At 42.2% G+C, this 20,607-nt stretch overlaps 1 protein-coding gene across 2 annotated transcripts in view; it reads left to right on the forward strand.

Annotated features, from left to right (window-relative positions):
- DIS3L2 (DIS3 like 3'-5' exoribonuclease 2) overlaps nt 1-20,607 on the forward strand; it is a 180,263-nt gene that overhangs the window by 84,179 nt on the left and 75,477 nt on the right. For both annotated transcript variants that reach the window (XM_066193441.1, XM_066193442.1), the window contains exon 11: nt 8,252-8,331. In XM_066193441.1, coding sequence (XP_066049538.1) covers nt 8,252-8,331 — 80 coding nt within the window. The remainder of the gene's footprint in view (nt 1-8,251; nt 8,332-20,607) is intronic.

Genomic DNA, 20,607 nt, shown 5'->3' on the forward strand with positions numbered 1-20,607 from the left:
CCAAAGTGAAAGAAATGAGAATCATTTATGATGGCGGGAGGATAAGAAGGGGTGTTATGAGGACAAGCAAGGTAAAACGAAGAGGAAGCCTTTCCTGTCCAACCCAAAATAGACTGTAGTGCAGACTGCTAAAGAAAGGGCTGGAAACTCCATGACTAAAGATGCTTGATACCATACAGGAGAAAGTCCTTGCAAATGTATTGTCATGAGCAGCCTGGCTCTGACCTATGGGGGCTGGATGACCTAATGTCTCTTCCATTTCTAGCCCTGTGCATCTATGATTAAAGTCGCTTATATAATGCAAGTGCATTTTCAATTACACTTTGCTTTCTTGCGTGGGATAGTGGTGGTGCAGGGAACTCATTATATTTGTGGCACAATTACAGCATGACTTGTAGGAAATACTGCTGGTGCTTGGCCTCCCAGAGACTCGGGTCTCGTTTATAAATATATGTTGGTTTTTCAAGCTATATAGGTATAAGACTGCAGTGCTCTTTTTTTCTGTCTTCCCCCTTACTTAGAGGCCATAAATTTAGAGGAAATAATAGAAGGATAAATAGAAGGAATAATTGATTCTGGTTCGGCAATCCAGTGAGCAGTCCCTGGTGAAAATGTAAAAGTTTATTGTTGTAGATGTGTAATACACCAGGAGTTATTGTCAGCTGCTCTCTTGGACCAAGGTCTGTTTTCTGAACCAGGACAGGACATTAGCTAAAACATAAACACAGAGAAATTAAAAAGAGTAGTGCTGGTTTGAAGTTGGGCTTTCAATACATTTTATGCTTTGCTGGATTTTTTTGGGGTTTATAATGCTCACTTTTTGGAGGGATTAGTTTTTGCTTCCAATTATTTTATAATTTTAGTTCATTTTGAAATTTATGCACCATGCCAGAAGAGTTTTGTGGTGTGTCAAGTATCTTTGTCAGTCTGGTACAGGGCATTCAGAATGCCATCAGAGATTTGTCAGGGTACTTCTCTTGCAGGCATATTTTAAAAGTGTATTCCTTTTAAGAGGCTGTCTTGGAAGCAGTCACTCTTGGGTTTTAACTAAAATCTGCCAGCATCAAGTGTGACAAATGTGGTAGACACTACAAGTAATAAATGTCTTTAGGAGTGAGATGTTGAAGTCTCAAATACTCAGGCACTGATTGGTGTCTGAAATTTCTCTTGGAGAAAGGGTACTTCATCCTGATTTGAGTGATGAATATTGGCAGAATTGGTCCTGTGGTTATTGGCACTTTGTAACAAACCTGCACCGACACTGTGGTCGAGCTGGGTTTACTTGTGATTGAAGAACGAGATTGATTTTTGTGGTTGCCATAACAATTGGATTGTTGTGTGAAAAAATGTTAGTAGCATTCACTGGACTGAGTTGACAGCTCTAGGATGCCTGTTCCCAAATTAAAACAACTGTTTCCAACTCTGAGAAATGGTATCGGCTTAGCTTTTGCAAGATGGTGCTCAGCAGGATCTTAAAAATGACCTGGAGAACTTAAAGATTCTGAAAGTGCCTTTGCTATGCTTAATTTTCAAATGCCAGCTTTGAGCTGGAGTTAATAAGAGTAAACCAGGAAGCTGAGCTTTCACTCCCACCAGGCTATTGTATGTATTCACAAAGTGGAGAGAACAGGACAATCTAAGGAGTCCCTAGAAGAATGTAAATGCACTGCAAGTGTCTAGACATGCAATCACTTGTACTGTAAATGTCTTAGCACCAGCACACTCAAGTTTAAAGAAGCCTTCTGCTGCTGAAACTTTAATAAACAATGATCATTCCTGTCTCACCTCCAGCTGAAACAGTCAGGGCTTTGGAAATGGGCTGATGCTTCTGCAAAAGATTCAGCTTGGTGCTTCAGGAGCCTTTGGATGACTGGAGGGACTGTGGGTCATTACAGCTGAGCCTGGGGCAGGGCAGGGTGTCAATGTGTAGCCGCTGAGCTGGTTGGTTGAGTCTTGAATGCTGCAATTCACAGACAGCAGGTTTCAGCCACCTTCAGGCTTCTGGCGTGTTCTTTGTTCTCTTTTGTAGTTGTTTTGGATGTGTTGGTCTCTGTAAACGTCTAGTGAACATCACAGGAGATTGCTTTGGTCTCAATGTTGTCTGTGGGAGGGGAGTCAGAATGGGGAGGTAAATCAGCTAATTAAGTTCAGGTGCCTTAATTCTATCAGCTTCCTGAGACGGAGAAGTGGAGAGGGAGGTGCTGATCTCTTTCTCCTGGTGACAGGATATGTGTGAATGGTTCAAAGCTGCACCAGGGGAAGTTTAGACTGGATATTAGGAAGCTTTTCTTTACCAAGAAGGTGATGAGGCACTGTAAGTGGTCTCCCAGAGAGGTGGTCAATGCCCCAACCCTGTCAGTGTTTTAAGAGGCATTTGGACAAAGCCCTTAACTACAACATGGTATAATTTGGTCAGCCCTAAATTGGTCAGGCAGTTAGACCAGATGATTGTTGTTGGTCCCTTCCAACTGAAATAGTTCTATTCTATTCCACTTCATTCACTTCCCTTCCATTTCCTTCTATTCCAGCCCCTGTGTCTGGGTTTCTTGTTGGAAGACTTCAAGTGATTCCCTGCTCAGTGCCTTCCTTAGGTGCTTTGATTTTCTTGCAAAGAATCTCTCTCTTTTTCTCTTGTGAGACTTGGCAGTCTGAACTCTGCCCACAGCCTCATTCCTGAGCAGTCCAAGGTCAGACAAATGCCAAAGCTGGGGCTTCAGCCCGGGCGACTTGAGATGGTGGTGGCTGCTGCCAGGACCAGGAGTGGTGATCTGTATCACATAGGAGCATGGACATGGTTTGGCTGCCAGCTGACTTGTGCTTGTGTTGCCTGGGGTGAAATTCCTCCATCCTCTGCTTTGCCTGGTCCCTGAACAGCTGGGTCATACTTTGCTTCTTTAGGCCTCTGTCTGCCATGGAAGGTTACACCAGTTGGTAAGGACAATGTCTTGCTTCACGAAGGGTTTTCTGATGCTCTAGTGGGTACATGCAGTTCTCTGGACTGGTATTTCATGTTGTTGCATGCATTTATTAGTGGTGAAAATCTGGGCTCCATGTCTCCACTGGTGAGTTGGCTCATCTGTGTGCTGCTGTTTGGGAAGATCATTGAGTTGTACAGGAGGATCTGTAGGGTGCTGCTTTGTCTACTATGTACAAACCTGGCACTTTTCTCCAAGCAGCAAGGAAATTGCACTGTTAACACCCAAAGTTTGCCCAGCTGGGTGGTCATGCCAGAAACCTTGCTTCTAATACTGCCTGAGCCCGTGGCTTACCATTGCAATGCGTTATACTGATGCAGATAGCCTCTCTTTTGAGTAAAGAGTGAGCCCTGACCACTGGAATTTGTAATCTCCTGATGTCGTAGGTGTTCATATTTTATGGTTAAACTAAGTGATATGTTTAATTCTGAACAGTTTAACTGGCAAAAATGAATATATTGTACCAATCTTTGAGGCACCATCTGTGCAGTGTTTTCTCTGCTGATTCTTATGAATGTCTTAGCATAGATGTATACATAGATGTATGTATTTGCACAAAGTAAAACAAACTGCTGTTGCAGTCCTGTGATCTGTGAACATTTTAATTACCATGTCAGTAATTCCAGCTCACCAACAAACTGCTTATCGTACCTCTGCTGCTGCACTAGCCATTTATTTTAGGTCCTGTTAAAGGTAAAAAGACTAACTGCTCTGCAGACATGCTTGTCTGCTTTAATTAGTCTTCCTGAAGCTGTGCAAAGAGCACTGCACTTAATTAGCTTTCCTTAAATTAGGATTGATATACCAGCCTGTATAGGTTGACACCGTCATTACTGTCTAATAAACTAAGTGCTCTATTCTGTAATATTTTTCCCCCAGGTGGTTGATTTATAAGATGCCACACAGAGCCAGCTTTAGCAGGGCCCTTGTCACTGCCTTGGTGCTAGTGGTGGCTTGGCCAGTGCTGCTGGGGTCTGGCAGGGTCTGGGTGGCTCCTGCTTTCCTGACTCTTGCTTGCAGGTCCACCACAATCAGTTGTGAGTAGTTTCCCTGATCCTCCCAAAGGCTTGCAGGCATTGACTTGCTCTGGTGCTTGAAACCACTGAGACAAGCAGAAGGGAGGAAAGATTTTGTTCTTCCATTGGCAGAAACTCCATGCCAGAGCAAGTTCACCTCTGCAAACCTGCATTAAGCATCAGTTTTACATGAAGATGGTCACGTAAAAAGGGGAAGTTTCCACACTGAAATGTTTTGGGTTTTTTTGACCAGCACTGGGGGATTCTTAAAGGCATATATTTGTCTCCAGTCCTTTCCAGCATAAAGACAAGAAAAATCTCTTAACTCTGTGTGTCTCTATCTCTTAAACCATTTTCTTTTAACCAAATTGTGTGTATCTTGGAACCAGTGGACTTAGACCATCTCATTACTTTTACAAAGTATGTCTTGACAGTTTGAAATTAATAAACCAGATTTTTATTAGGTGTGATGACAATGAGAGATGCTTCCTTTGAGGCCCTGAAAGAAAGGAGAGAGGGAGATGATCAAGCTCTTTAACCCACAAGGTCACCTTGGTGGCCCTCCAGAAGCCAGAGACACTGCCAGTTTGTGTATACCTGTAGTCAGTCAGTGCAAATGTGTGTGCATGTAGCTGTGGATTTAAGTAACATCTTAATGAAACAACTTGCTGCAGGCTGGTCTTGTTCCTGGTTACAGTCAGAAATGTGGTCTGGTCTCTCTGAGATCCCTCGTGCCACAGCCTTTGGGGTATTGCACAGCCAGCCAGTATGGTCAGGGCAGGAATTTGAACAGCTCTTCCTCTTCACAGGGCAGACTTGCCACATAGCTGAGAGCGGTGTTGTTTCTTCACCCAGATTGTTTTTGTCAGCTGCCTCCAGGGTCCTCCCTGAGGTGTTTGCAGGGTTGGCTGGTGTAGGTGCCAAGGGAGGGGACAATTTGCAGAGTAGCAGGCAGGCTATGCTGCCCACACCCAGCCTTTCCTGCCCTTGCTTCCACTGCATTGCCTGATTCTCCAGGATAAGACACAGCTCTCTCCAGGTCCTGGAGGTAAAAGTGATACCACTGGGCCTGAAGGAGATAGCTGAGAACATGAGACTGTGCCCTGAAATGGCACATGTGCAGGGTACTGCCCTCAGGCTCAGAGCTGCAGTCCCATCATTCCATGGATCCCACATGCCAGCCCTTGTTCCTGTGGCCATCTGAAACTTCTTCAGTAATAAAAACTGAAAACCAGAAATATAATTAATAACACTTAATAATGTTGTTACTGGTGAGCCAAATTCACTCAGAAATTTTCATCTGGATGTAGGCCTGTATGCCAGGATTATCTTACTGCTGTGGGTTTGAAGCTCTGCTTTGAGGTTGGCTTCTCTTGTCCCATTGACTACCCAGCCATCGGCTCTGCAACACTTCTGCAGGATCCTTATGCCAAGGAGCATCATACCTTGTTTTATTTGCTCAGTGACTTTCTTACCTCACCTTGCAGTCTTTGCCCAGAATAAACTGCCTGTGACAAGCTACAAGTCCAAGTCCTTTGAATAGTTCTAAAGGAGAAACAGATCTGAGCCTGGTGGTTAAACATATCCGAGCTGGTGAGAAATGCTAAATCAGAATTTGGACCTCATTTTCACTTTGCATCTGTGATTTTATGGATCTCAAATGGCTCTGAGCTGTGTCTGTGCTGGCCATTCCTGTGCTGAGAGACAGCTCAGAGCCAGCCAGCACATCCCCAAGGGCAACGGGCTGAGCACAAAGGGAGCCTGGGACCGCCCCACCAGGCTTACAGGTTTTGGACTCTCTGAACTGAGACCACCACTAGCCTCTGCAGTAGACTTGACTGGGCCACATATATCTCAGCTAAACAGCCCATTGGTTGTATAAATTGGCAGAATTGCATAAATGTGGCCAAAATATTTGGCACCCCTGTTTTTCTGCTCAGTTCTATTTAGGGCAGGGTGCAAATACGCACTTTGTTGAAACCAATCTGCTAATTTTTTAACTGCCTGAAGCTACAATTCACAATGGGTGGCAGATGCTTGTGGTAGCAGGCCCTGTACATCTGGGATAAGCTCTGTATTCCCCTGACACAGGAACCTACATTCTCTTTGAAACAGCTCAACTTTTTTCTTGCTCACTTGCTAGATAAAGCAAACCATTCGTGTCCGTTCAGTCGACTCTTTTAAACGAAATAACGTAAAGATTTACTGGATGTGTCTGGGGAGGGCACTTTATATACCTTGTGCATTAGTGGGGCCTGGTGTAAATACATGCAGGCTGGCACACGTGTGTGTCACCATACTGTTTGTAGTATAGGAGTGTCTATCTGCATATGCACAGCTCCCTAAAGAGAGTTGCACGGTGCCTTGGAGTGGTAGTATCCTGAAATTCCATCCCTAGGGGGAATTTTAAGGAGTATATATTTATGGAAGTAAGGTTGTTTGCAAACCTTTAAAAATTGGTTGATTTTTAGTGCTGGCACCAACAGATCAAAGTCCCGGTGTAGTTGAAAGATTTTATATCTTTTAGTGTCACAGTCTCTTAATATGTTTAGATGCATGCAAGGGATCAGAAACTAATGTGCATCTGGGGATTAAGGCAGCTTTGCTATCCAATCTGAAAGCCAGCATATTCCAAAAGATTTTAAAAGTCTCAGAAGGCACTGAAGTGCTTTACTGACTTTTATGTATTTGAAAATCTCCATTTAGTGCGCCTGGTGGAATTACATAAATAGATGCTGCCAGGTGTCTGACACCAGCAGATACCACCCAGAGCATTTCAGTATGGAAGTGGTAGGTCTGCAAAGTTGGGGACACTGCTCTCACTGAGATAGCACCCATACAAAAAGACTAAGACTTTCCAATTCCATGTACAGTTGCTCCTTTAAGAATTTGCTGTAATTTTCTCCTCCCACCTCTCCTATCCCAGGAGTAATACCAGTGGTTATGCTGTAAGAAAAATAGAGTGTGTTTGCATTATACATCTCTAGAAGGGAGTTGCCATCATGATATGAGTCTTTCTGTGGAAAAGAGAAAAGAAGAAAAGCAGCGGTCTGATCTCTTCTGTGGCAGCCTCAGCCCTATACCATTGTGCTCGGGGATCTTTTAACTAGGGCGGGGCTGAACTTACTCTAAAAGTTAAGATAAAAGCAAAATAAACCAGCAAACCCATTACTGTAATGACCTCATTGCTCTTCATCTCAGGTCCCACGTTCCTCACCACACACACAGTGCTTGGGAGAACTCTGCTGTAGTCCAGAGGTCTGGGAAAGAAGTTGTAGGACAGCCTGGGATGAAGGGCAGCCCTGACGCAGGAGTTTAGGAAGATTTATTTGTTGAATGTTTCAGATTCTGTGTCTCACTGGTGCCAGGCTCTGCTCTATTAAACGTGATGGTTCCTGAGTCAGATGCTTTATTTGTCCCATCTGTGTGGCCCTAGACCATGTCTGTGGTCCAGCTTGGTGTGTTCCCAGTGTTCCTGCCACCCACTGCTGCAGTACATACATATGTGAACCTTCCAGGGCAGGGCTGCTAATTCCAGGTGTCACCTGCTACAGCACATGCAAAAGGATGTTCAGCTTTTCCTGAGCACCAGGTTGATTTGTAAGATCTAATGAGCTGATTTAGAGCTTGCCCTTTCTGTAACTTTTGCATTTTTCCTATTGAACTTGGTTTTCCCTTTGGTCCATAATTGGCAGTGTAGGTTTTATAAAGTCCTGCATCTCCTGAGTGTCTTTACTGGGACCAAAACTTTCACTCAGTTTTGTCACATTCAGCTTGGTTTGTATGTGTTTCAGTGTCTGTGCTAGCTGTGCTCATGGAGCATCAGATGGTGTGACATCTACTCTTTGGCATGGGCATGAGGGTTATTTGTGTTCCATTTAGCTTTGCAATTAGGAACAATCTATTTTTACTCTAGCTGCAAGGCATCTAGACTTTTTCCTGCTTGTTTCTTTGGAGTGAACTTGATGGGCTAAGCTGTTTAGTTTTTGTGAGGGAATATCTGTAATGAAATGAAAGCTACTAAGACCAAGCAGTTAAACCAAAAAGAAAAATGAAAAAATGTCCAAGGAGATTCACTTGTCTAAACCATTTGTTTAAAAATAGATTAGGTTTAGAATTCAAATTAGATTGGAAGATGTTTCAGCAGAGTCTTCTGAAAACATGGTTATTGTTGTCTGGATGTCTCTGATGGGCTCTGTGTTTTGATACCTTCTTGATGACTGGGAGATAAATTTTCCTTTTCTTTTTTTCTTTGGATAGGAAAGAATGCATTTTCACCATCGACCCATCAACTGCCAGAGATCTTGATGATGCTTTGTCCTGTAAACAACTCCCTGACGGTACGAGATATATTTTACAAAATACTTCTAGTGTTTGTATTCAGCTGTTGACACACTTGTATCTATAATTTGTCCTGAAGTATTCTTTGCCAAATATCACTAGAGTAATAAACCAGTTCTTCTCCTGTTGTTTTAATTGCTTGTTTTTAGAAATCTTGGAGCAGACGTCTTCAAGCTGCACTCAGTCTTGGTGTTAGAAAATGCAGAGCCACAGTGTTTTGCATAATCAGAGCTGTAATTTGATTTGTGCAGTTCTCAGCTGTCTCCTGTCATTATGGGAATTACAGCTGAAAAGCTAATACACCGCTCCTGCAGACTAAAGTTGAGTGGAACTTTGACCTTGTGTACGCAGTCCGTGGGTAAAGGAATCCAGTTTTTTGAAGGTCACTGCCTGAATTGTTTCTTGGTGTTTATGGGATGCTGGGAATTGTCAGATGAGCACAGTGTGCCTTATAAGTTGTGGTTTTCTTCTCATTGCCTTTTGAGCTTTCTCTTCTGCCTTATTTGTACTTTTACTATGCCGTAAGCCAACAGAACAGAAAGTAAAGCTCCAGAAGCCAAATCTTGATGATTATGACCAAAGGAACTTCTCTCTTGTAAGCTTACTTTGCCATCCAAACTTGGTTTGTTTAGTTTGATAAGATCCAGTAACAGGCTTGGTTAGAATTATTGCACGATTAGATTAGCCTATCCACCCCTAATAATAAAGATAAAGGTTTGAGGTTTTTTGGGTTTGTTTTTTCTTTGGTGTGGTTTGGTTTTTCTTGCTCTTGCTTATCATCACAATATGATGACATCCAAGACATAATTTCCATTTTTTAAAGTTGATTTCATACTGTGCAATGTGGCCAATTAATTGTAATATCATTTAGACCCAAGTACAGAGTACTATAACAGTGCTATAAAACAGATTAAAAAAGCAGAGATGAAAGACAATTTGAGGCCAATAAAATTAATTGTAATGTACAATAGCAGTTTTGAGACGAGATCAAGGAAAAACTGCCATTCTGTTTCACAGGAAACTGAAACAGTCTTCTTGAGAGATCCTAAGCTGAGCTCTGTTCTCCCTCTTTCCACTTTGTCACTGGATCCCTGTAGGTTTATGACAGCATTGGGATCCTACAGGTCCTCAGACCTAAAGTGTTGAAACTCTGGCTTCAGAGCATTTACTGTTCACATGCATGTGGGGTTTAGATGCTGCAGGAACCATTCACTGAGCTGGTTTGTGTTGCATCCATCGGCATTGTTCTCTTATCTATAAGCCGTTTGGGGAAAGTGTTCAAAGAAGGTATCAGTGTGAAGAAGAATTCTTCACTGCCAGAAATCCTGCAAAGTCATTGCAGCACAGTCACTTGTGCCTGGGGCTTGTGGGTATATTGTAGAGATGAGGGATGTGGCCACCCTTGAAGTCTGCCTTGTCTTTCCAACTCGAGCAGAGGAGAAAAGAGTCAGGCATGTGAGTGCACTCACTGGTGGCTGTCCCATCCCAAAATCTTTGGTGACCCCCATGGATCATTTTTCATTAACCATTAGCTGGGAGCCTGCTCACAGCAGCCCTTTATGTGCCTGATCTCTGCCTTTTGGCTGGAGCCATGCATCCTTCAATGGGCTTCTTTCACCCTGTTCTCCCCTCAATGAGAAGATGCTCTGAGCTGGAGCCTTCTTTAGGAGTGACCTTATCTGTGCGTGTCCTGGGCATCGTGTGCTCAGCCTCTCAGCCTATGATCTACTGGGAGAGTGCCCACACTCCATCACCACCTCAGCTTTTGGCTAAAGAAATTGAAATTCACTCTCTGGAAAGGCCAGTTTTGGTGCTGGTGAATCCCAGGGACCAGGTTTACTCAATTGTAACATTATTTTGCAAGCCTCCTAGAGGGAGTATCTGTTTCACATGCAGCTGGCAATGTAAGATGTATTTTGTGCCCATTTCTAAGGTGTCACCTTAAAGATACCGAGCTTCAGAGCTTGTCCAGGAGACCAGGTGTTGGATCCTCAGCCAGGGTTTGAGCATCACATAGTCTCTGTTCCTAGAAGGAAGAAGTAACAGAAATGTCTGTAGTCATATTACTTGACACGTGCTCTTCATTGCAGTCCTTATTTTGCATCTCGATGTGGAATTTAGAGATAGTTCATTCCGTCAACCTGTTCCTGCCTGGGACTGGGCTCTGTCTAGTTGGGGACATGCTTCTCTTCAGTTTCTGGCACAGGGGACTTCAGTCCACAGAGCTGCAGCAGGCAGAAGACACCCAGATCCATCTTGTATCACAAGTTCCTGGGACATTTTTTTGCATGCAAATTAAATCTCTCTGGGCTTGTTACTTTTTTGTCCTGGTGTGAAATGAGCATCTTGCTCAGTGATTTTCAGTGAATTTCAGTCTGTGATCCATTGGCCCCTGTGGCTCTACGTAGGGTACTTTTATAAGCCCATGAAATGTGACTGGTGAAAGCAGGGGTCCATCAGCATATGTAAAACTTTCTACGATATATGTACTTTGACTTAAAAATTTTTCAGGAATTTCCTGACTTAGGTCCAAAACCAGTGCTGGGAGTCCTTTGGGGTCACTTCTTTGTGTTCACTTGCTTGCAAAGCTGTGGATGTTCCCAACTCTTTGGTGTTTAGGAGAGCCCCTATGGGAACCTCAATCTTGTGCTCAGTAGAGCCTTTTGACATGTTTTGGAGGTACCCTGTGAACTTTTTGGCTCTAAAAGTTGCTATGATAGCTGCAATTATTATGACAAAGAGTTGTTTTAGAAGTTAAGAGCGTGTCCAGGTCTGGCAAGGCTGAATCTCTCATGAGGGCAAAGTTGTGTTAAGAGTTAACACAGCCTTTATTCCAAACGCAAACGTGGTTGCAAGAAATTATTATTTTTTCCATCTCTTTTGCCCATATGTAAAACACTTTAAAAAACCTCACCAAGAAATCCTAACATGAGCAAACCACATATCTTGGCATCCTCATGATGTCAGGATATCTCCAAAAATCAACAGAGAATGCAGAACCCAATTCAGAATTCTCTGTTGATGTATAGCACACTGAATTTCTACAAAAAAAAAACCCCAAACACAGTAATTGCCCACACTTCTTCTATCAGACATCTAAATCTGAGCATTTCAGAAGATTTTGGAGAATTAAATCGTCTTCAAGCATTCATTGCTAATTTATTCAAGACTGTGACAGTTTCTTTGCCTTTAAGGATCTTAGGCAGCAAGCAGAGAGATAAGGGACTGTCTTTGCACTCTTGTGGAGTTTCAAGCCTTCTCAGTGTGACCCTTATCAGATCTGGTCAACAGATGGAGGACTCACCTGTACTACATCTTCAGTAAAAGATGGAAAGGATTTTTTTTACTGAAGTAGTTCACAAATCTGTCACAAAGAACTACCCAGTAGCAGAGTGTCACTAGCCAGGGAAGCATGGGATGGTTGTGGGAAGATCTGTATTTTTAATGGAGCTCACAGTAGGATATTGCAGCAGTTGGAAATGTTTCCAGGGATATATGTTTTAAGTGGGCCAGTCTGGTTTTGAGAGGATTTTGCATTGGAGTCTGTTTCTGATTAACGGCCGTGCTCCTCGTTATTGTTTAATGATAGCAGTAGGGAGGTGAGCTTGCTGTTCACATTTGTGAGTGTATATTTTAAAAGAGATCAGCTCCAATAAAGAAGGAAAATAGGGTTATTTATGTAACAGCAGCAGAAATATGAACAAGCTGTACTCCATTTAGATGATTCAGCATAACCTTGGAGTAAAAGATGGCTCTGGCCTGCACCTAGTTTCTACAGCCTTTGTAGAGCTTTCAGGGTAGCTTGAGGTTTTAAACAAGTTCATTTCAGTCAATGCTCTTTTGTGATCCTTTCTGCACGTCTTCTAGCAAATTGTTGCAGCCAGGAAGGCACAGCAGAACCATTCTCAGGTCGTACATGTCACCGAAAACAGCTGTACTATTTTAAAGCCTGAATATTTTCACCCAGGGTGCAGAGGTTTAAAGATTTATTCTGATCTCAGCATAGCAGGTGACCTGTGTGTCCCAGTGATACCAGGCATGTTTCTCACACTTTCCAAACCTCTTCTGGGAATTATCTGCTAGTGGTGCTTGTATTTCTGGTAATGTACACTACTGATGCAGTCGTGTTTGAAGGCTGCTTACTGGTATGAGTAGAAATGGAATTTGGCACATTTCAAGTCAGACAGTTCCTTCAATTGAAAGGTCAGTCCATGATGAGAAAGGATGCAGCAGAAAATATGGGGTAATACTTCTGAGGGGTTGTTTTTTAATGCTGATCTTAAAGCAGTGCTTTGGACCATACTGACAGAGCTTCTGTACATCTTTTATTTGTATATTAATAACTAGCATGGTTCTCACTTGTGTTTTTCTCTATTCTCACAGTCTTTTACAAAGTAATTCAAGTTTCAGTAATTTACATCTTTTTTTTAGGAGGAATTGTTGTACTATAGAATAGAAATATATTCTACAGACTGTTTGCCCTGGTTTCCATGTCCTTAGTGACACTGGTTGTCTGCATTTTGGAGTGAGGCCATAAATAGATACAATCATTGACTCTTCCCTGTGTTTGCCCAATGACCTAAACAAATTAGGCTCCTGTAGTGTGCAGCCCCCTGTTTTTTTCTGTTTCCCTTAAATCCATTCAATCTGTTGGTGAATTTTAATCAAATGTACGTAAGGGAAATGGGATAAAAAAATCAAACACACCGTGTTTCTATAAGCGTCATAAAAATGGAGTATAAGCAAAGAAGAGAACTTCTCTTTGTGACCCAAACCTGGGAAAAGTGCAGCATGACCTTTCTGCTTAGCACAAAGTTCCTTGTGAGCTGGAGTTTTTGGGAACAGATCTGCCGAGACTGAGACTTAGATCTCTGTTCAAGGAGCCTATTTCACTTGTTTTGGTAAAGCCAACTGATGTTTTGCCTAGTGTTGATAAGATTCTCCCTTGTCCATTGCAGGCCTCCAGGTTTTGGTGCTGCTTTTCTTAGACCTGGACAGCTTAGTGGACATCCCCTGGTGTGTGTGCTCCAGAGTCTTGTGCTTGAGAAACACTTGTAGAGCCCTGGTAGTCCCAAGATGTTCTCTACCATCTCAGGTGACCACCTGGTCTTTCTCTCCTTTGACCCACATCCTTTCCTGGTGTAGTTTGAAACACTTAGGATGTTTTAATTTTGAAAAGTTCTGTGCACTTACATTTTGCTTTTTAAGATGTAAATATTCCCTCTTCTATTCAGCTTTGTCTCCCTGGCCACTTAAGGACTGCAGGGTGAAATTTGCTCCAGCAAAACGTGGTACAGGACCCTTCAGCAAATCCCTTTGGTCCCTAGAGGACAGAGTATCAGGAGAGTTTGTAGCTGGAGTCTTGCTGTGCAGACTTGCTTAAGATAAATGCTGAAGAACAAGCTAGTCTTGGATCAAAAGTTACTTTTGAAATGAGTATGGACTTATTTATCAAAAATAATTTATGAAATTACTATGCTTCCTTCTTTGTAAGCTATTTAAGATGAACAGACACCAGACCTGCAGAGAAAATGACAGAAACACATTGACATATGGGTCAAATGTCAAATGACCATAAACTGCAATTTGCCTAGATTTACTGCAGGAGTCAAATATGGGAAAAATAAGATCTACAAGGAGTGGTATTTTGTGTAACATTTGGTCAAATTTTATTTTAGTATCAGACAAAATTAGCTCATCCGTTCTGTTACCTGCTGGTTAATCTGGGGACGTTTTGTTGTGTCACTAGGAGAGTGAAAAAGACATATTGCAGTGATTAGAAAGAGGTACATATTCTTTCTTCCTATTGAGGGCTTATGGTTGCAGATTCATTAAAATATGCAAAATGGTCCCAGATCTCTGCCAAATCCAGATCCCTGCTGTGCCCCATAGTGCGTTCCTGTGTAATGCTGGGAACTGCAGCGTGTACACTATATTTTGTCTCTTCTTTTGAGGTAACATGGGGTTGTGTGCAGAAACACACATCACTTCCAATTTCCAAATGCAGGGTTTAATGGAATCAGAGGGCTGAATTGAGTCAGCTTTTCTCCACCAAACATCTCTCTTGAAATCGGTGGGACAACTTGATGACGTGTAGCTCCCTTCAGTTCCACTGGGAATAGGGCAGGTTACTCCAAACTGCTGGTGGCTGAAAGGGAAATAGACTGAGCCAAATCCCTAGACAAATATATTAAACTGGGTGTTAAAGTACTGGGCTGATTAAGGAAGTTTGGATTTAGTTAGAGCATTGATTGCTAGAACGTAATTTGTTAAAACGGTTTTCCATGTATTTGAAAGCTGCTTATGAGAAGGTTGATTAAAAGCTTGGTTAAGCAAAATTGGATGGGGTTTGTGATTAGTAATCCATATTTATTGTGCTGGATTTTTATGTCAGGGATAAATATTTTATGAAAATTTCATCCTTATCCCAAAAGTTGTTTGTTTTTTCTTGGTTTTTATATGGTGTGCAAAAAAAGCCGAGTGGCGAGAAGACATGGGATTAAAACAAAATAAAAGGTGTATTGTGTGAGAAGGACTAAAGTAACAAAGACTGTGGCTGCAGAACATGCAAACAGATGTGCAAATACCAGTAGAATTACTCATAAAAGTGAGTTTACTTTTCTGCAGGGAGGAGAGATGCTCTGGGCAAAGTTACCTTCTGGATCATTTCAGTTCATGAATTCAGGACCTGGGACAATTCCCCAAAGATTTAGAGGTAGAAAATTTTGTGTCCTGGTGGATCTCTCTGATATTTATGGATACAAATTTAAAAAAAGAGAGTGTCTGATTGTGTGTTGAAGAAAAAAAAAAAAAAAAGAAAATGCCTTGAAGTAGCTGGATAATGGAAAGAAGATCCAGAAATTCTTGTACAAACAGGTGTAAAAGCACTTTGCATAGGACTTCCACTCGTGAAAAAGGACCCCAAGGACCAGGAGAGTCTTTGGAGAAGAACCACAAATGTTACAGGATGACCAGACAGACCTAGAGAGAACAGGACTTTTCAGTGAATGTAGCAAGTAAAAGTCAGAAGATATGTGAGGAAGATAAACTTTAAAAGGGTACAAATAGCTGGCAGGACATTCCCACATGGTTATCTTCAGTCAGATGTTCTGTTGCATGTAGGCAGCAAAGGAGTTACTGCTGTATATTGTCTTTATTATCAACTTTACGAAATGGCAGGATCCCTCAGAATCACTGGGTTATTGTTTTAACTTGTTATTTATTGCAGTGCAGGGTTTCAGAACCCAAATGAACAGGAAAAGCATTTTACACCATAATTCTCTACAGTATTTCTTGATAGTCAACTATTATGCTAGATACACAGAAAGAGTAAAACCAGGTGCAGATGGAAATGTTTTGGAAATCTTTCCAGAAATAAACAAAACAGTTGGATGGCTAGGAGTGAAATCTCAGCAACTTCCTTCTATTTTCAAAGAAGTTCAAGAAATGTCAAGGCTGTTCTATGGAAGTACGTTGTGTGTGTTTGGCCTAGCACTACATCCCAAGGTCTCTTTGAATGCCTGAGAATGCTCACTCAGCCTTGGATTACTGTGTACAGTAGAGATATCACAAAAGGGACTGACCTAGCAGTGGAGAGAGGCTGGTCCCTCTCCACCCTAAACCTTCATTTCAGGAACAGGATGACATCCTACACCCAAAAATACTGTAATTCATCTCGAAAGCTGCTGGGTGTCACTTCCCATCTCTTTAAATTCAAAGACTGCTGATTTCCTGATAGAGCCTCTTGAATCGTCTTGGAATACAAAGAATTGATGATGTGAATACCAGAAATTGTCGTTTTACCTTCATCATGTTGGCTGCAAACCTTGCTGCTAAGAGACTGCCAAGAGAGCTCAGGGCAGTCTGCCTTGGTAACTCTTCCCCACCAGCAGGGATTGTTTTCTGAGCCAGGAATCTGAGTCACAGCAGCACAGCCATTTCCTCTGTGTCCTGCTTGACGTCTTGATGAAGGGTGCAAGATCCATCCGCCGAGTGTTGAATATGAGTCTGCATGACAAAGATTTGTGCTGGGTCTAAGTTGTAAGTAGTCATCTAGAGGTTTGCCCAGATGTGACCATATAGTAAGAAATGGCGTTCAGTGGATAAATCTGATGTGTTTGGGGTTTGTAGCTCCTCTTAAGTTGCTCATTACTTGAGTCTTGCAAAGAAATCAATACAATACCTCCGAGTAGAACTTTCTGTTTTGGCACCTCACAAGGTCTGCTAAGCACTCATGCAGGCACAGAGGAAACTAGCTGTGCTGTGAACCTCTGCAGTGTAAGCAGGTACCAGCACAGGAACGGGGACAAAACCTGCATGGGCAGAAGGTGGGACACAGGCATTGCCTCATAAGGAACCACTGTACCTGGTCTCAGTCTTCCAATGGACACCTTTGATATATCAAAGAAATGTCACATTCCCTTTGTTTTCCATCATTATATTGTCTGTCCCGAATTGTTCTGTGCTCTTTCCTGATTTTTACAATTGCAATACTTGTGGCCTGCTTGTATCTGTTTTTCTGCTTGTATCTTGCTCAGCAGTGTGAGAAAGTCCTTATTCAGTGTGCTTATTCTATTGGATATCATTGCCTATGTCCTTCAGTCTGCAATTAAATGTTTTATCTTGTACATGCTGTGTGAATTCTGTCCTGAGTATTTAGTATTTTTCCCTCAGGAGAATTCCTTCCTTGTGTAAGTATCCAACTTAATGGTGCAGTAGTAGCACTTGCACAGAAGAGTTCTTTCATTCTTCTCCAGAGTTATTGCATCAGGTTTTAAGATAGTTTTCAGGACAGCTGTAGGTAGTAGGTGCCTTCAGGGTGGCAGCATCTTCTGTCACGAGGTGATGAAGAGCTGATGTGGGTTTGCTCAGGACAGGAAACTCGTTATGTTACTCTGCCTCGGTGATTTAAAGCCACCCACCTTTGTCTTCAGACTCCAGAGCAGACAAAAAACTTGCTCTTTCCATGGTTCCACTTTTATTTTTTATTAAACTTTCCTCTTTCACTTCTCCATCTTGTGCTTTCTTTGCTTTCCCACTTGCTCTTCTCTCCTAATCAGTCATTCCCTTTTCTCTCTGTTCCTGTCTCTCTGACCTAAGATGGTCACCTTGAGCTGTATGTGTTCATACGCATGCCAAAGAGAGAGAAGCAGAAATATTTGGGTCATGTGGTTCATTTAAAGGTGTGTGTTAAAGGTCTGTGATGGCCCCTGCCTGGTTCCAGCAGCTTCCCGAAGTCTTGGTGCCAATTTCTGCTTCACTGCAACTTACATTGGGTTTGTGTCCACCCTTTTTATGGTCTGGCTGTCCCTCTGGCTGTCCCTTCTGTAACTGTGACCCTCTGTGGTAGACACTGTCCTCCCCCTTGATGAAGACTCCTGATCTTCTGTAGCACTGCCAATAGCACCAAAACGTGCATGTAGGTTAAAGGCCTCATTTCTCTCTCTTTATACAAGTTTTTCGTACTTTTGCAAGGTGCTAAATATTGCTTAGCAGATAACAGCAACAGCATGATACCCCCAGGGCTGTGGAATGGGAAAGAACTGTAATTATTTGCTGCAAGAGTTTGGTCTAACCAGGGAACAGCTTGGAACTGCCTTGAACTGCTGGGAGCAGGTGGGTAGTTAGCTGTTTTCTGGATAGAGCAAACACTTTCCAATTTGCCTTGGACTCTTCTGTATCTCACTGAAGGGTGAAGACAGTGTGGGAAACAGAGGTTAATACAAAAACCCTGGTATTTAATTTCAAGTTGACTTAACACGTTTGCTCGTGTTTGACTTCCCTCCTGAGAATGATGACGCTTGAAGGTGAGATGGAAATAAATGGGAGTGTGTCTGCATGGTAGAGAAATACTTTCTGATGTTTCATCCTTGAAGAGCTGCGTTTTTAAGTTATATGTCCCTAAAATTCACATATGCTAGGGTCTGAAGTAAAGCTGCTTCATCTCTGAATTTGTGCTGTGACTGAGTAGGGTTGCTGAAGACAGGGAAGAAGGATTTACTTCCATTGTGTTCCCTCACATACTGTTCAAATGCATTCAACTCAACTTTCTAATTCCAGGGGCAAATGCTTGATGTGACCTGCTGGGTTGACAGTTCTTATGAAGCATTTACAGGCTGAGAATGCCTATTCCTTCTCTTTCAGTGCCTTCTTACTAATCCCCTTTTGTTTATAATTTTTTCAATAAAGAAGGAAAGAAGTTCTCTGAACTGTTTTGTCATAGAGAATGAGATCATCAGCAAAAAAGAAAAAAAAAAAAAAAAGGAACAGCCTGTTCTTTGTTCTTCTGCAAGGTGCCACTGCTCTCCTTTGATTTTAGCATCATATTGACGCACAGGAGATTTTGGGGCGGGTTCAAACAAACCAGATCCCCAGCTTGAGGAGCTGAACTTTCTCCAAAACGACTGTGTGCCCATTGTGCTGGGGGACATCTGCCTTTCATGGCTGTCACTTGGTGATCTCCAAGAGGGGCTCCAGGCTTCCAGAAACTTGGCGAGACACAGGTCCATTCTGCTTTGCCATTCTCACAGCCACAGGATGGTAAATAAAAGGGAAATTGTCCTCTCTGCTTGTGGCATCACAACTGTGTTGTTTGCGTTAAGATGACAACAAATCCTGTCCTGCTGGCACAGAGCATTTGGCTCAAGGGGAGTTTGGGTGGCTGAGTGCCCAACCCTTTCCCTTTCTACTTGCAGACCTTGGGAGAGCTCCTCATTGCAAAGGGCCTCTTTGCTGGGTTTTGCAATGCTGTGGTGTAATTTCAGACAATGCTCCTGTCTCCCATCCATCTCTGTCACCGCATCTCTGTAGTTGCAGAGAGGAGCTAACAGGGTTCAGCTGGTTAATAAAACATGCCTTTCTTGATTCTAAACTGCATTCCCTGTTGCTAAACATCTCCCAAGAGCAGCTTTGCAGTGGTAGAGTTTGAATGGCACGACAGTTTTGCATCCACTTTCAGATGAAACGATTTTAAATGAAAGAGTCCCAGAGATCTTGAGTGAAAGAAGCCATCCAAGTGCTTTCAGTGTTTTTCATTGCAATAGATGCTCCCTGCAGCTCTTGCTTTAATAGCAGCATATGAAGTATCTGGCTTAATCTCCTGTACATTTTTTTTGTAAATTCCTTTTAAAAAACCCTAACCTTAATCTGATAGTGTGTACCTAGCTTAAGGGGTTGTTGTGCAGCTTTAAGTTGCCTGTTAGAGAATTTGGGATGAAACAAGTCTGTAGTTTGTAAAAGTACTTGTTTCGCTAAGAAATTTAGTATGTAAAAAGTCTGTCACAATGGAGAGCTAGATGGCAAGGTTTGAAGCCTCTCTTTGCTGGAAAAGTAAATTTTTTCAACAAACTGGAGGTCAAGTAGACCATGTGTAGTAGCCTATGGTGTGTGGTCCATGTGGTATCCACTCTCCACCCCTTTCCTCTGATCTCTTTGACAAGACTTTTTTACTCCATGACTGCTGGTTAAGTTTTCTTTCCCTTTCAGGCCACTTTTTCTCTTTTGGTTTTTTTTTCTTTGGGGAATAACATGAGACGTACAATGTGAAATGTTCCTTTTGTGACTTTGTCATAAAAATTAATGAGACTAGAAAAACAGTTTGTAGACCTGGAACAGAATTCTAGTGAATAGTATTTCTCTATCCACAACACTCTTTCACTTTAATTAGCAAATAAACCAGGAGAGAGCAGCAGGCAGGTATTTCTGGGCAGGCTTAGGGTGGTATTTTGTCTAGCATATTCAAAAGCAATGATTTGAGAGAAATCAGATTGGTTGATCACTGTGCTGTATCTTCAAATTCTCTTGGTCTGAATATTTTGGGGGTGAGGGAGATAGGGTGATTCATACATGAGCAAGACAAACCCAAGGGCTGCCAGTTTGCATTATGTCAATGTATGTAAGAAAATATTTAGATAGAATTTCCATTAAAAGTTCAAAAGCAAGGGGCTCATGCTGACCCCGGCTTTTAGAAGCTCTGGTGGGAAACCTGAATGAAATTTAACTCTGCTCTGTGTGTTTTTGTTGGCTGACTCCATGTTTTATTATCTCATGCAATGAGATCTTTCTTGGTTTGTCGATTTTCTATCAAGGACAGAAAGTTCATGTATGTAACAGTGCACATACTGAATTAAAGTGCGATTAAAGGCATGATGTAATGACCCCCTCTCCTTTTCCTTTCGTCAATATTTGCCTGCAGGGTCAATACATTACAATATTGACTTCAAAGTATTCAATATTTTTTTACCTTCTGAGTGTGTTGGCTTTAAGTGTGTGTAATA

Source organism: Chamaea fasciata, unplaced genomic scaffold (genome assembly GCF_029207755.1).
Source record: "Chamaea fasciata isolate MVZ Bird 193981 ecotype frontalis unplaced genomic scaffold, bChaFas1.0.hap1 SCAF_11, whole genome shotgun sequence".
Classification (NCBI taxonomy): domain Eukaryota; kingdom Metazoa; phylum Chordata; class Aves; order Passeriformes; family Sylviidae; genus Chamaea; species Chamaea fasciata.